Below are 14,200 nucleotides of genomic sequence, written 5' to 3'. Positions count from 1 at the left end.
AATAAAAACTGATAATAATATGCTTATTAAAACATAAGTGAATCATAAATAGTTAGCAAATATAATTATTTAGCTTACATGATAGAGCGTGTCTCTATTTTTAGGAATACAATTATTTGTCAATCATTTATATGCTTCAAATCAGTAACACTGAATAATACAATTATTTCAACAATGGAACGATATGGAAAGAGAGAGTAAAATGGAAGCTGCCAGTTCCAATGTTGTCTCTGGAAGAAAGGGCGGTTCTGAGCTGCTTCGCCGTCTTCTTCTTCACGATGCCCCCCTTGGATGTGAGAAACCGCTCCACGCAGGCATCGTTGCAGAACTTCTCTGCCACATTCCACACAAAACAAAAGCAAAACGGAGACGATTTCAATTATCTGGGCAAACAAGAAAGAGAAAGATAGGAAGAAAACAACAACGACACAGAACATAGGTCGAGTCAAAGCCATTGCCAAGCTTCACATGAGAGGAAAAGTTGCATTAGAATGCTCTCCATGAGAGGAAAAGTTAGAGGTCGTCCCTAACCAGAAAGAGGATGAGTTCTCGCACATGAAGCATCTGTAATGACAGTGGCACAAGTTCCATCGACAGTCCCAAGGCTTGGGATTGAGCTCCTGCGTGGATGCCAGATTTCCCATGCAAGACAAGAAAACAGAGGAACCCACTGCGTTTGGTTATTTTGTAGAGACTGGTGTGTCATACGTTCTAAACAATTAGATATCACGGACGTGAATAGGGTTCATGACGTGGTGTGACATCTCTCAGTAGAGAGTTGTAAGGCAACTCTCAGAGAGAGAGAGAGAGAGAGAGAGAGAGAGAATGGCCTTGAGAAAATGCATTGCTTCCAGATCTCATGAACAGGACAATCATCATAGATTGCAAGATGGCACCACTTTTATCTATGATTGCCTCTGCCAGAGCTGTCATCAATGGGAATTGTTGCTCTTGGCAGATGAATCTGTCTCAATGCACCGAGTGCAGTTGGAATCCGATCCAATTTTTGTAGCAAAAAGGATCGCAGAGTCATGTAATCTGAATGAAATGAAAGCAAACTAGGAGCATGAGAAGAAGGTGAGGGGATTGCAGAGCTCTTGGACGAAGTTGATGCTATCCATGCTTGGTCTCTGCTGGCAGGAAATGGATTTGTCTTCTTTGGAGCGTAGATAGATCCATTAGAACAATCATATAACTCAGCACAAAAGAACACATGCATATATTTCAGGAAAAAAGGCTTACAGTCAATCTCCACATCGTTACAGAAAACAACCGAAGAATGTGGAAACTGACTAGTGTCCCAAAATTCACGTAGTATTATAATAATAATAATAATAATAATAATAATAATAATAATAATAATAATAATAATAATAATAATAATAATAATAATAATAATTGACGATTATTAATAAGCATTCCTACTGTTAGAGCACACATCACATGTGCCTAACAACATGGCAAAGATTGGGACCACGACTATCTTCTTCTCCATCTTTCTTTCCAAGTTATTAGTAGTTGCCGCCGGGCTGCATCATGGTCGGGTCTCTGCCGTCGGGAAGGACCCTGGGCACGATGCAGGCCTGGGCGCACATGGTGGCGCAGGGCACGTTGCCGACCTTGCCGTTGGCGCAGCGGTCGTAGCAGTCGGGGAAGCAGAAGCCGCTCGCGGAGGGGGCAGCCGACGCCACGAGGAGGGCGACGAGGAGGAAAGCAACCACAGCCGTCTTGGTCTCCGCCATTGCTGCTGCGTTAGGGGCTTGAGCTTGGTTGGTTGGGTATGGTGGAAGGTGTGGGTTGCTTCGGTTGCGAGGATGGATAGGGCTGCAGGGCCGGGGCTCTTATAAGGTGCCGGAGGGAGGTGGCTACGCTTTCGGCATGGAGGAGTTGACGGAGTCGGGTGGTGTAGAACGGTCGATGCTATGGGAGCCGATGAATGCGTGGTTGCCCGCGCGGATCGCGTTCAAAGAAGCGGTGAGTTGAGAGCGCTGACTCGGGCTTCAGCAGCGACTCTCGATATAAACGAACATCAAAAAGGCGCCTAAGGCGCCACGTTGACCAGCACGAAGATTGAGTTGAGGTTGGGCAACAGTGAGATGATTAGAGTGGCAAGTTGAGTAAATGTGATAAATCTTTTTTTTTCAAAAAACTTCAAATAATTTCAAAAGAAAAATAAAAATAGAAACTATAGTAGAATATTTTTCTGATTTATATATATTTAAAAAAATCAACAACATATTGGACTGGCCAAAGGTCGGTTAAATAACTATGCCACCCATCTCTCCCAGTGTCGATGGCCTACTCCCAGTCTCATCCACTCAACACGTTTAAATTGGTGAGTGAACCATTCAAATCAATATATGGCTACCAAATTAGTCATAACCAAAAAACCATAGCCTGGAATTCATTGGTTTGAAGCTCAAATATAATTTTTTGCAACAAGATGACTAGCTGTAAGTAAAAGATCATAACTGAGACAAGAAGCATGGAGTTCCAAGCCATTAACTTGCAATTTCTTGAACTTAATTTGCAGCAGTAATCAATATGCTCATCATTACAAGAGGTCTATGAAATTTTACGAGCATGTTTCAGTTTACTTATTCACAAGTACCGGCTGGCCCATGGTAATTGTTTTGCGTCTTCTAAAGGCAGTAGAGAGAAACCATGACAGTGGTTCGTGCATATGTATAAACCATCATCAAACTGCCGACTGAAGACCAATGATTCCTGGAGAGCAATATGTGCAAATTAGGTTTTTCATAGAGAAATAAAACCAAGTGCATATGCATGCAATGCAATAATGGGCGGATGTATCACCGCATCCGATTCTGGCGCCCGCGTTACCAGTGGATTTACTGAGTTGGTGACCTCCTGCAACTTGGAGAAATGCAAGTAAATATAACATTCATCACATGTCTGACATGTATTCTGCAATGGACAATCTGTAACTAGCAGATATGACTCAACTGCCATGTTTAATCTATAAATTACTATCATATCTTGCATATCAACCTGGTTAAAAGCATACGATGGCTACTTTATGCAAGTATTAGACTAAGTGTGAAAGCCCCTCTCTTATGAATATTGACACAAATTTCACTACCATTTAATCAATCAAAGTGGCACACAGTAAAGAGAAGAGAGTAATGAACATTAAAACTGTAATAACCGAAAACACATGCAAATGATAGAATGTATATACCAAATGGAATCTAACACACTTTGATGCAAGTGAAATTAGTCCATTTCTAAGTGCAGTTATAACTTATAAATCAGTCCATTTCTAGGTAGAGTTTGTGTTGATGTGAGATGTCTGATGTGCAACAAAAGCACTAAATTACCTGGGGACATTCTGTGGAACTAATTTACTTTGAGCATTCTAGTTCTAATTATTCTTCAAACTAGATAAGGTCAAGAGGTATTTGTTCTTCAAATTATATGCAAGCAAAATCTAGTTTCACAATTTTTGGATATCAGAAATTTTTATGTTAAACACAATTTCTATACCTCTGCCTAGGTCATCAGGATCAGCATGAACCACGACTGCCCTTCCCAAAATTGAATTTGGTCCGCATAAAGGAATCTTAAAAAAAAGGAAAAAAGATTAACCAACGAAATTTTCATTAAATTTCTGGAGACTGTCAAAATCAATATCCAAAAGTTATTGGTTGAGACAGCAAAACCTGTAGATCTTTCAAGTATACTTCAGCTACTCCTGCAACAACCATATTCCATGATGTCATCATAATACTGTATGGTAATACACAATATTTTTAGGCACTGACCATCTTGGTTGGCTACAATGTTTCCCAGGTCACCCGCATGACGTTCCTCATCACGTGGAGCCCCATGAGATTTATTCAGCGGATTAAAATGAGGTCCTGCATGACAACAAGGAGAAGTCATTTGCCACTAACACGTTATCCAGAGATTTCTCCTTTACCCTGTATATACCAAATAACTACAATTGTTTTATTAGCATCATTGAAAATAGATAACCAAGACAAGGTTCTTCAGTTCACCTAATTATTAGTTTCTGTTAAAATTTTCTGTTAACCTAATTATAAATTATCATCAAATTTCCAATAACCAAGGTTGCCTCCGATGAGTCAACCTATAACATTCCAAAGCACCACAATTCCCCTTCCATTTCTTAGGTCACCTAAATGGTACTTGGCACTTCCCCTTATTCACCACAAAGTACTTAGAGTTTTATTTTTGTTCACACCATATATATTCTCCAATCATTTCTTCCAATCCATCTTCAAGCGCCCTTTCCAGACTTCAAAGTATTTGGACGAAAGAAAATTCGTGAGACTTCAACATTGACATTCTTTTCTAGGGTAATGCCAAATTTAGACTTTCAGAACTATCCACGTATGTATCGAGTCAAGTACTCAATGTATTAAGTGTTATGAATATGTCGTATGGTCATATGCTTTAAGGAGGTTGAAGTTTAAAGTTTCACCAAACTGACAGTGTTAAATTTATAATGCTCCCTCCTTTTACCTGATTATGATTTAGACCTGCCAGAGGGTTAAATATTGATAGACAGTGGTATGTTTCAAAACTAATTCTTTAGGACAAGAACAATAGCACCAAACTATCAATAATAAGGAAATAGTCATAGATGGAGTTGGACAAACAGAAAGGATTCACTAAACCAGCCCAAACCTAGGCTCTATCATTCTGGTTGCTGAGTATATGCCTTTAATTTACTTGAAACTCATGGCCTTTCTTTGTTATAATGAATTTAATCGCTTCTAATAGTGAAAGTTAATAGGGAAATTTGGCAGGGATAGTAGTAGCTAATTGTTTCTTGCTAAAGGACTGCCTTGTCAGACTTGAAGCAACTCAGCAGCTCCAGTGAAACAGGTCAGGTTAGGCCAAGTCTATAAAAACCTTGGGTAACTTCCTCAATACCAATTCATTTTGACAGAAATGTTTATCTTATGAATAGAAGTTCAGAAGATCTCATTAAAAGCATGAAAGGAAACAATAACTTGAAAAAAGAGTGTCTCCACGGAGTGGTACTTATTTGAGCTTGTATATAATTATCTATCTATTAACCACAAATCATCTCGCATTTTTCATCAGGATTAAGCTAGTTAATCCATCACCAATAAGCATGATTGAACTTAACACATGGAGATTTTTTTGTATTTGGCTTTTATAGAAGGTTCCCTCTTCACAAGTTCTTCTGCTACAAACGATCAATTCGCAGCAACAAAAGAACAAAAAGAATAAGAAAAGATTGAGGAGAAAGAGATTCGAGGGTTACCAGTGGAGTTGCAGCCGTTGGTGGTATCACCAAAAGAATGGATGTGGAAGCCATGGAGACCAGGCGCGAGTCCGCTGATCTTCCCCCTCACATGCGTGTACCCTGCAGGTAGAAAACGACCACGAAAGAGGAGAGAATGAGGGAGGAGAGGAAACGGCAGCATGAGGATTCCAAGAAATCTATCCTAGCGTAGCAACCGCCGACCGGTGGACGTGTCGTGGATGAAGTGAAGAGAACCTCGGACGGCGTCGCCGCCGCTGACGATCGCCACGCCCTTCAGATTGCCTCCCGTTGCCATTCTTCGACCGCTCCGGCGCACTTCCCCTCCACCTATCCTTTTATTTTCTTTTATTTGACACAGAAAAAAATAATAAAAGAAAAAGACACGCATACACTCGAACAACCAACCCTCATCCCGATATCAAACAAACGCAGCCAAACCAAACCGGGTCGAAGGTTCGGAGCCACATAACGTCTCACCCAAACTCAAAGCTCGACCCGACCCAATAAGATTGCATATAATAAAACCCATCGCCCACAGGAACTAGATATGGTTCAAAAGTTTCCGGATCTTTTATCTTTCTTAACAGCATTCGATATCAGATAAAAGTATAAACATATACGGATCTAAAATTAATTAAGTATAAATATATAACATTATTAAAATTCATAAACCCAATCATAGCAAAGATTGGGTTTATAAGTACTTGACAAGCCCGGCAGATGATACCAAAGATTCCCACTGAAATCGGACCTTGGAATACATTTATTTGAGAGAAATCGCCAACGACATCCAACTTAACTGCGACTAATTCTTAGAGCTTAGCCATGAACACGTACCTACTCCTTCATAAATCATGTTTACATAATTACTTAACTGCCATCCGCATACGAAATGGCATACGCTTTTAATCTTGAACCGTTTTGGGGGCTCGGACTACGAATCGAGGAACGAGAAATCGTCACCGTCGAACTGGTGCTCACAGAGCGGCAGATCATCGAGGCCGATCACATCCTCGCCGAGTTCGCCCACCAAGAAGGGCTCCTCGTCGAGCCCAAACTCCAATTCCGGCATCGAGAGCTCCTCCAACAATTCCGCGGCGGGTCTCCCCTTGGGCTTGGCGGCCAAGGAGATGTCGAGGACGGAGGATGGGGAGGGTGGTACCCCGGCGGGTGCCGACATGCAGGAGGACGAGACAGACCCTGCACCGTCATTGGAAGGCCCGCGGCGATGGTGGAGCAGGCTGCGCTTCTCCTCCTCGATACGCCTGGCGGCCGCCCGGTACACCTCGGCCGCTGCCTCGGCGGTAGCGTAGGTTCCGAGCCAGAGGCGGACGCCGCGGATGGGGTCTCTGATCTCCGCCGCCCACTTCCCCCACCGCCTCTGACGGACACCCTTATACCTCCCCGAAGCGGCTGAGGACGACGACGTTAGCGATTTCGGCGCCCTATGCTGTGATACCCTTTGGATCTCTAGGGTTTTAGCTGCAGGGGACAAAGGAATCTCGTACAGCACTCGCTTCCTCTTCTTCGATTCGGTCCCAAACTTGTCCTCCTCGTCTTCGCTGCAGGAGGTGTCCGTGGCGTCCGGGTCAGCAAAAAGGATGCGAACCTTTCTAGCGGCCTTCCCCGACCCGATCAGGCCGTTCAAATGCTTCCTGGAATTGGGCCGGAAAGATGACAATCCTTGCGATTTCTTCATCCGATCGGAATCGGACAAGTCCAACCGATCCAATCTCTTCGTTTTCCTCTTCCTCCTCGTCCTGCCTTCGCACAGAGCAAACATCCTTCACCTTGCTTCTTTGCAACAGAACTACAACCAGCGTCAATTCGAGACTCTGAACGCGAAGAATACGGCACCTTGAAAGAAACTCCTGCTGTTATGTGAGGGCGAGGATGGAACACCGATCTATGTGCAGGAAACCGAAATACTTCACTCCGAAACCAAAACCAGCCCTGCAAGATCAAAGCATTCCGGTGAACATCTCAATACCATCAACATAACAAAACTGGTGAGTGTAAGAGACTGCTTTTCACGTAGATCTATACCAGATGTGCATGAAGCGCATGGAGACCAGGCACAGAAGCCTCTGTTTCATGCACACTGCCGAAGAAGAAGAAGGACGGCCAAACCTCTCGAGAACTGGTTGTCCTTCGTTTGCGGATAACAGGAAGCGGAAGAAGACCAATAGGGGTACGGCAACCGCCCACATAAATCCCCTTCTATCTGCTCTTGCTATCCTACTCTGCTTTGTTCACCGGAGCGTCCACAAGAGGAAGCAAGAGAAGGAAGACCCAACAGGACGACGGTCTAGTAGCAGTGGTCGAAAGAATAGAAAACGGACCTCCTTTTTATTCTCCTCTGCACAGTCTCGGAAGTGGTCGAGGGAGTGCGTTATAGGCACGACACGAAGCACGACGGCAAATGTTAAAGCTTTGTCGTACTCGTTACCGTGCTACTCGCTGAGATACATTCCTTCCGAGTATATTTGGGTCCCAGAAGGGAGGTGTTATGTCAGGTGTTCCATGGGAGTAAACGATGAACACGTATAGATAATAACATTGATGGATGCTATGGTTCGTAGAGGCACGATAGCATGGGGGTGGCATGATGGTGATAAGATTAGGTAAGAAGGTTGATGACATTACGGCGATGATCTGAGAGAGGATCGCGGCCGTCCGTGAGATGCTTGGAAACCAAGTTACGGTGACATCATATAATTTGAATGAGTTGATTTCGTGATTGAGAAGTTAAAAGAATTATATTGCCATGGTTTAAGGAAACATTGTTGGTAAATTAAATGAGTAATCCACGGATTTCATGTCAATTTTTAATATTCTTATATTTAATTATTTGTATCATATTATTTTTAAAGATAAAAAATATTATATCAATTAAAAAAAGGATATCATAATTGTTAGTATCCTTTAAATTTAATTCTCATGAAATTTGAGAATTGAATTTAAATTTATGGATTTATGGCATGATGGAGGATAGCTGAAACGAGACCTATTCTAAATTAACATAATATTTTTTAACTTTGAAAAATATATGACAAGATAATTAAACCGCATTATCCTAATCATATCCTATCAAATTGGTAATATATTTGATCAGAATTAACCCTTTCAAATTGTGTAATCACACACTGCTTCAAGCATCTCATGAACCTAATTTTGTCACATCCAAACCTTTAGATGTGGCTTGAAAAACAAAAAATAATATACTTAAATCTCATTTTATTTGAATCCGAACTAATCAAAGATCTAAAAACTTGAAACCCAAATTGGTTCGATACATACTTCACTCCCCAATTCCCAGGTTTTGGATCAGTCTCCTACAACCTTCCTCCAGCACAAGTTGCATGAGCTACCAACCACACCACACTTTTCCCATGTAATTACGGGGTTTTAGTTCCATCGCAAGACGCCATGGACAGGACAGCCAATTGTAAATAGAATTTCCAAAAAGAAAAGCAAATAATATAATTCATGATAATTCCTAAGTCGAAACTTAGTTAACTAAGGAACCATATCCGTTGAATCATTTATTCTAACTAGTCGTAGGACCCTAAATAATAATTATATATGAATGGTAATACAAAAAAGTATATATATATATATATATATATATATATATATATATATATATATATATATATATATATATATATATATATATATAGTTTCGTTCATGTCATCAACGACATGACATCCATCCACGCATGCATCGACGACACCAACCCATGTTTTTATCAGGCCGTTCGATTCTTTTCCTATTTGACCGAGAAATAACTAATTGGGGGAGAAGGTTTGGGGGCCACGGAACCGAAGCAGGTGGCGTGGGTCTTGAGTCTCGTTTCCCGCGGTGGTGAAGAGAAAGCGCGCGAAGCTGCGTCGCTCGCTCCCGCCAAAACTGTGCCAGCGCAATACAGGAGCGGTTGGTTCTGACGTAGGCTCATAAGTCATTTCATTTCCTTCTCTTTGTAAGTCCTTCGAAAAGCAAGACAGATTTTTATGGCATAACAGCTACCGATTTTATGGACTCAAATCACATCCAATTCATGTACTTATTTTCTATATATATATATATATATATATATATATATATATATATTTCAATTATAATTAAGATTTAATTTAAGTCGGTTGGATAGACCCGTGAATCCAAAAATAATTCGATCTGGTACAGGTCAAGTCAAGCCATGACCGGACACGATTGCATGGGCCTATCAGATGATGTGGTCGAGCCAGTCCATCTCAGACCATCCAATAAGCCCACGTATTGCGTACGTGCTACTGCACGTCGCAGGGGTCATGACATCATGCACTGATGTAAAACAGGAAAGTGATGCATAAATATCGCGTATAATGCACCTTAAATTAATGTAAAAAAGCAGGTTCTTCATACACATTGGAGGAATGATAACTACATATTTCGAGTGAGAGAGGTCTCGTTTCAGTGATGGAGTAGTGGGATTAATTACAAGCATTTGAGAGAGAGACTGAGATCCAAATTCCTCTCTTCTTCTCCTACTCCTTCCTTTTCCTTCTCAGTTCCTGTCTTCTGTTCCCAACGATCCGATGCCCCCGCCACCGAGCTCTCAACTTCCCTGCCATGGCGGAAGTCCTCCATCACGAACCTCGGCTTCCAAAGCGGCACCGCCTCCCTCTTCAGCCTCCTGGTCGCAGTTGTCCTCGACAGATCATCTCTCGCTGCTCTGATGTTTGCAAGCACAGCGTAGAACTTCCCCATCTCTTCCTCTTGATCATCTCCCTCGCTCGCTGCGATCTGCGTCGGCCGTGGCCTGTTCTCTCTCACGCACCCCTCCATTTCGTCGCTGAAGAAGAGGATGAAGGAAAGAAAGTGACGAAGGACGTGAAATATGATGTCGAGAGATGGAGACGTCTCTCTCTCTCTCTAACACTTTTGGAACTCCGTAACGAGGATGACTACTGCGGTAGTCGTCCACGGACGGAAAGGTGGCGGCTGTAGTTTGCTACCCTATGGAATTCCATAAGGTAGAGGATTACTTTATTCGGATCGATATGCTTTCTCTCATGCTTTTGCTTTCTCTCATTTGGCAAATTACAGGAAAACGTCGGCTTACCTTTTCCAATGTATTATAGTAAGTATTAGACCATTTATAATGATAAATATTAGGGTTAGACAGCCTATTTATAGTGGCCGGTCTCATTTGTGATCAATATTATTTAGATATAAAATACATAGAATAAGATTTTAAAGATAAAAAGTTCAATGAGGTTTTGAACTTTCAACTTATCTTATACACCATCGTAATATCATAATAATGAGTCTATTATTATTAATTTTATCTATCTTAAATAATTTAGATCACGTGATTTAGGTCATCAAATTAATACATCATTTATGTTGTCGAATCAAATCATGATTAATAATATTATAATAAACATGGAATACGACTCATCATTTATGATAATTTTATATCTATTAATGTATCATCTTTTATAATCTAAATAATCATAATCTCTATTTTTTAATCCATTGTAACACCCCGATTTGTGCCACATCATAAGAATATAAAGATTTGATAAATTAATTAATTAATTATTTCATCAAGTCAGATTTGACGATCACTCGTTATTATAAAAAAAAACAAAAAAAGAAGGGTTTAAGATAGAAGAGATTGAAATGAGGTTGGAGACGAAGTAACACATGCACATTAGATTGGCAAGGCTAGCTAAGTAGAGTTACAAGATTCGAAGTTATCACCACATGTATCCATCCTAATTATCACCATCGTTAACCTATCAATCGAAGAGACGCTTTAATTAGAGTCTCCATTTCATACTACTAGCAATTAAACAACTCTCTTGTTGTAGCGTCGCTTTATTAAAGGTATAGCGGCTAATTAATCCCAAGTGGCTAATAACTATATTAAAGTTATCATTTTCTTGAGTTGGGACTAATCCCCTCCCAATTTGGTTATAGAGAAAGGGAGAGGTGTAGTAGTATTTGCTATTGTGAACCTAAAAACACGATAGTGTCATAAAATACTATATATTATATAAAATTTTTTAATATCAAGATTGAAATCAAATAATAATAAATCATATTTACGATACGTACTTTTTAATACTATTCAAAAAAATCTTTATTTGATTTACAAGAATATCGTAAGATTCGAAAATCGTAATGATGTTGATCTATAAGAGAACTAGACTCACATTTTTTTTCTCTTCCTAAAAGAAAATTAGGTGAGAATAAAAGATCTAGAATAAGTAATTAGGAGAATCAAGATTATCTTTTAAAAAATTATACTATAATTGAATTTTTTTTTTCTATTGATTGATAATCATTGTGAGAATCCAATCATCTATAATATGCCTAATTAAATATGATCCATAATCTAATAAGCTATCCATATATTAATTTAAAGATATAAATATAATAGATTGATCTTTTGACTATCGAAAATAATTTCAGGTCAACTGAATAACAGTGCGCTACTCAGATTTTTATAAGCTAAGCTAAGTCTGACTTCTAATATATGATTAATACTAAGTTAGTCAGATATCAATTATTATGATAATAGATGTGTTTATTTTATTAAGTCTGGACCACTAATCTATAGTTGTTAAGTCCATGATAATAATAATAATATACATGTGATACCCATCTAAATTTTTGTCCATATCAAACTTAACCGAGGTATTACAGGAAAGATTGAACTTTCTCTCCAATAAAAATTAGCACTTGGTTTCAGAAAAGAGAAATCCAAGTGCAGGATTCATGGACATCAGATTCTTCATATTCTTCATGTGGCATGCATCACAACTTGCTTTAACCAGAAATGATGACTTTTATAGGAGCCATCTCTCAACGAAGCTGGCTAGTGAAGACCATGTTCAATTCACATTTGGGTGGCCGTGAAAACCTACCAACCTGCTTGAAGAACAAAAAAACACAACTTCTCTTAGAGATGAGGAAAACAAACTGTCATGTTTCCATGTTTAATATCTTCCATGCATGCATCACAAGTTGTTCTAAACCAATTCTGCAAGTTACAAAAATTGACCTTTTTTTAGCAAGTATTATTTGTTCCTGTAGATCTTACACATTTACCTTATTTACCTTATGTTTCACATCAAGTGAATAAGGGATTAAAAAATAAGAATTACGTTAGGTGTACAGAACGTGTATTAACTTCGTTTCGTCTAAACCCGTCAAACCCGACTAACATAATCTAAATTAAATATTAGCATAATGCATGTGAAACGTAACTTAATGGTGACTTCACGTAGTCCTTTCCTATTTGATCTCTCTTATCATACTTAAATACTAGGTCGACTTTGATACCAAATGTCATGATCCGGGTCTGATGGTTAACTGACCTATCAACTTTGTTTGATCTAAACCACTAACAAAATGATTAAATTAAAATTAATAATAATACACTCATCAAATTCTTATAAGTTAATTTTAATTTTGTTCGTATGATTAATTAGTGGTGTTACACACAACAAGTGTATGATTAATTTTATTTATTTATTTAAGTATCGTCAAAAGTTAATTCATGAGATGGATATATGTATCACCATTCTTGTGAGGAGAATCATCAAACATCATGTATCATAATAGTTCACATTGATACTGAAGGTACTCGATTGACTTGTTAAGATGAATAGATATTCTTATTAATACTAATATAACATCAGACCCACAGAATGATGATGTGGTGTGGGTTTCCACTCATCACTTTTACTATTGTTATTGTATAGTTTATTCTTAGAATTAATTGGCTATTAACATTTTTGTATTTCTTAAAGAAAAAGAAGTAAGATACAAGAAGCATTAAACTTGATGGAGTCATACACATTGGCTTTATCTCGTAAGTCAAAATGTCACAATATCTTTAAATTCGAATCTACATAGTTCATACACATAAATCATCCACACCACCAGTGAAATGAAGAGGATCATAGTCCCACTTGAGACCAGATGCAACACCACTAAAAACAGTGGACAGGAGCTCCAAAAACTCCATTATTATTGATGTAGCTTATTTCAATTCGTGCATATGAGATTGAGATATATCCCATTTTAACTCGCTCACACATCTCTCGTTATTTCAGATGGCATTCACTCGAAAAGTCTTCCTTGGTGATTAAATGATGCAACGAATCCAATCCTTCATTTCGCTTAGATGATATCCAAATCAATTCCAAGGTGCATTGATAACATCATCTCGACTCCATCCAAGTGTTATATATATAAAATCGACCACCACCAACATGGAATTGAGTTAATGGAGGATAAGGTTATCCCCCCCAACATGACTTGGTCTTGAAAGTTGCTCTTACCTTTTCTCTCAAAAAGTCTCCTGCACCCAGAAATGGCTTCACAACAGCTGAGTCGCATTCCAAATACTGATGGCCAAACATCAACCTCATGTTTCATGATTGGCTGCTTGGAATACAAAAGTGTTGGAATTCTATCTTGTATGTAAGAGAGATCCACAGCATTTATAGTCCCCAGCTTCTGTAAGCATGAAAGGCAGGGTTTTCTAATCCTGAGAGAGAGGACATCTTCGTGCAGAACCTTTGGCTTGAACCATTCTTGCAGCTTATCCTCTCCCAACTCTTTTGTTGGCTTTTGGCCTCCATTTTTCTCTCTCTTCCCAATTCCATGCACCGTCTTTGAGCAAAACCTACAAACACCAGCTGTTTTAGCTATCCATCCATATCTTTCAAGCTAGGAAAGGACTCCACGTTCTTCCAAAATAGCCAGAAAGGTCAAAAGGTCAGTGAGGATCCATTTTACTGAATTGTTTCTTTCAGTAATTTGATTTCCTCCTCGACTGGGTTTTCCATGAAGAGCCCAAAGGATTCTGCAAATATCATCTCAGGACAAATAAAGAAACAAGAGACAAGATA

At 39.3% G+C, this 14,200-nt stretch overlaps 2 protein-coding genes across 3 annotated transcripts; both read right to left on the bottom strand.

The window, feature by feature from the left end:
- Nucleotides 1–2,486: 2,486 nt before the first annotated feature.
- Nucleotides 2,487–5,666, bottom strand: LOC135582252 (superoxide dismutase [Cu-Zn] 2-like). Of its 2 annotated transcripts, none has more exons than XM_065160297.1 (7): nucleotides 5,519–5,666; nucleotides 5,282–5,383; nucleotides 3,786–3,881; nucleotides 3,684–3,715; nucleotides 3,508–3,583; nucleotides 2,818–2,871; nucleotides 2,487–2,727 (listed from the first exon to the last, which is right to left on the bottom strand). In XM_065160297.1, exons 1-7 carry the CDS (start codon nucleotides 5,577–5,579, stop codon nucleotides 2,699–2,701), a joined length of 450 nt encoding a protein of 149 aa, XP_065016369.1. In that variant the 5' UTR covers nucleotides 5,580–5,666; the 3' UTR covers nucleotides 2,487–2,698. The 2 variants fall into 2 exon arrangements, with proteins under 2 accessions (XP_065016369.1, XP_065016363.1); XM_065160291.1 differs by having other exon boundaries at nucleotides 5,486–5,651.
- Nucleotides 5,667–6,005: 339 nt separating this feature from the next.
- LOC135672345 (ethylene-responsive transcription factor ERF119-like) lies at nucleotides 6,006–7,660 on the bottom strand. Its single transcript, XM_065180804.1, has 2 exons — nucleotides 7,331–7,660; nucleotides 6,006–7,237 (listed from the first exon to the last, which is right to left on the bottom strand). Exon 2 carries the CDS (start codon nucleotides 7,065–7,067, stop codon nucleotides 6,219–6,221), a length of 849 nt encoding a protein of 282 aa, XP_065036876.1. The 5' UTR covers nucleotides 7,068–7,237; nucleotides 7,331–7,660; the 3' UTR covers nucleotides 6,006–6,218.
- Nucleotides 7,661–14,200: the final 6,540 nt, after the last annotated feature.

The sequence above is a fragment of the Musa acuminata genome, chromosome BXJ1-4 (genome assembly GCF_036884655.1).
Source record: "Musa acuminata AAA Group cultivar baxijiao chromosome BXJ1-4, Cavendish_Baxijiao_AAA, whole genome shotgun sequence".
NCBI lineage: Eukaryota > Viridiplantae > Streptophyta > Magnoliopsida > Zingiberales > Musaceae > Musa > Musa acuminata.
Note: the sequence above shows the minus strand (reverse complement) of the source record. Positions and strands in the feature narration are given on the sequence as shown.